Raw genomic sequence first — 1,974 nt, 5'->3', positions numbered from 1 at the left:
GTGTGTGTGTGTGTGTGTGTGTGTGTGTGTGTGTGTGTGTGTGTGTGTGTGTATGTGTGTGTGTCTGTTTGTCTGTTTGTCTTTTTTTCGTGTATGTGTATATAAGTTTGTGTACGTATGTATGTGTATACGCATGCGTGTGTCGTAAAAAACAATACAAAATATCCTTTCCACTTTCATGTTTCGATATCGCATTCTGGAAAAAATGTTCTTGTTCAGCCGTCGATGCAGCGATACCTTAGTGTATCAGATGCGAGAAGAGGCTTCGAAAGTTCATTCAGGGCTGTTGTCAGAGACTCTAGCTGAATTTCTTCTGCGGTTGACACGGGCATCGTCGGTATTTGAAATCGTCTATAAAATAAAGATGAGCCTGTTCACAAAGTCATGTGAGGTACGGCACCACTTGTCTGTTCACTAGTAAGTTAGAAGGAAATTATTTTACCTGGCATGTAAGTGTAATACGGATAACCATTATCATACTTACTGGACTATGAAAGCCTTTTGTTGCTGAAACTCGGAAGATTTCACTGTTATGAAGCACATTCAATGGTGCCCGCAGTATATAATGCATAAATGTAACGTGGTTTTTAAGGTTCATAAAAGCTTACGTTTTTGCCTGCTGCAGATTCTGAGATTCCCGATGATTCGAAAGCAACCTGATACCAAGCCTCAAATATTGTTTTGCTATTTTTTATATACCTATTTTACCCTCTCGATTACACAAGAGTTTACGTTTATAAATTTTGGGGGGAAAGTTACCGTCCTACCCACTCTAGAGCAAAAACAGGACCAAACCCAAGGAAATGTTTAACGTAAACAGAAACGATGTAAATTTTATACGCCAACGTAGAACACAATGAGATATTTAGCTTAATTCATACAACATACGTATTAACTTTTTTTCGAACATATTTGTTTAAAAAAAACCAAAACCCATATAAATATATGTCAGTTACAGTATGTGTGGAAAAATAACTAACAACACAAGTGGAAATATGAGGCAAGCATTGGTTGGCTAATTTCAGAGAAAAAATGCATCTAATTGGTGGATGCCATGCCCCAAACAACATTTTTGCCAAAGATCTCATTTTTTTAACTTATTTAAATTGTGGTTCTTACTTCTTACTGGTGAGTGCATATGACGGGGTTATTATCCGTTATAGCTCTCTCTCTCTTGTACATAGACGTACAAACAAAATGTTGGTAGATGCGAGAATATTTATCGAAACGTGAACACCCAACAGGTTGAAGAGGCGATAACAGTTTCACATCACATGTTCATATCTCCAGATATAAGATGGAGGTTGTACTCAGCGTAACGCGTAGCGGGATGTACACTGCACTTGCCGATTGCCGGTAAGTGTCCCAACGTCTTTACTATACTGCTACCAGTCTCTGTCAGGCGCATCTTTTATAGCTTGCACGCATTCTGTGAGCCTTCAGGCTAGAGTATACTGTATGGAAGTTAGCGTAGAGTATGCTATGTAGGCAATCACGCTACTTGATTTCTTTCTCTTTTGCTGCTTTTATCAATTATCTCTAATTCTGGGCAACAAAATGAGTCTGTTCTACAGACTGTCATTTCATCATTTGAAACTATGCTGCGAAAGACGTAAAAGTGCAATTCAATATGGATATCTTTTTTAGCCCAAATTCGTTTCAAAGCAGACTTGCTATATTAAGCATTTTACATACGTCGGGCTCAGAACCGCTTCACGACACGTGAATCGGCTATCCAAAGTTATATTACCCCAAATACACCCAAGTATATTTCTACACACTACAAATTTCCGCAGGTTTATAATGTATATTCAGATATACACATCCATATACATATATATTAATATATGTAGCATGCAATACATATATATATATATATATATAATAGACATACACATATACATATATATATATATATATATGGTATATATATATATATATATATATATATATATATAAATAATATATATATAT

General features: G+C 36.1%; 2 protein-coding genes across 3 annotated transcripts in view; one reads left to right on the top strand and one right to left on the bottom strand.

The window, feature by feature from the left end:
• SARC_04978 overlaps nucleotides 1-369 on the bottom strand; it is a 7,540-nt gene extending 7,171 nt beyond the window's left edge. For both annotated transcript variants that reach the window (XM_014301163.1, XM_014301164.1), the window contains exon 1: nucleotides 238-369. Coding sequence is in view for 1 of the 2 variants with exons in the window: in XM_014301164.1 (XP_014156639.1) it covers nucleotides 238-332 (95 nt within the window). In the remaining variant the exon portion in view is untranslated. The remainder of the gene's footprint in view (nucleotides 1-237) is intronic.
• An 821-nt stretch (nucleotides 370-1,190) lies between these two features.
• SARC_04977 (hypothetical protein) overlaps nucleotides 1,191-1,974 on the top strand; it is a 5,034-nt gene continuing 4,250 nt past the window's right edge. The window contains exon 1 of the mRNA XM_014301162.1: nucleotides 1,191-1,356. Within this exon, the coding sequence (XP_014156637.1) occupies nucleotides 1,298-1,356 (59 nt within the window). The 5' untranslated portion in view covers nucleotides 1,191-1,297. The remainder of the gene's footprint in view (nucleotides 1,357-1,974) is intronic.

Source organism: Sphaeroforma arctica, assembly GCF_001186125.1.
Source record: "Sphaeroforma arctica JP610 unplaced genomic scaffold supercont1.301, whole genome shotgun sequence".
Taxonomy (NCBI): Eukaryota; class Ichthyosporea; order Ichthyophonida; genus Sphaeroforma; species Sphaeroforma arctica.
This window is presented reverse-complemented; position numbering and strand designations above follow the sequence as displayed.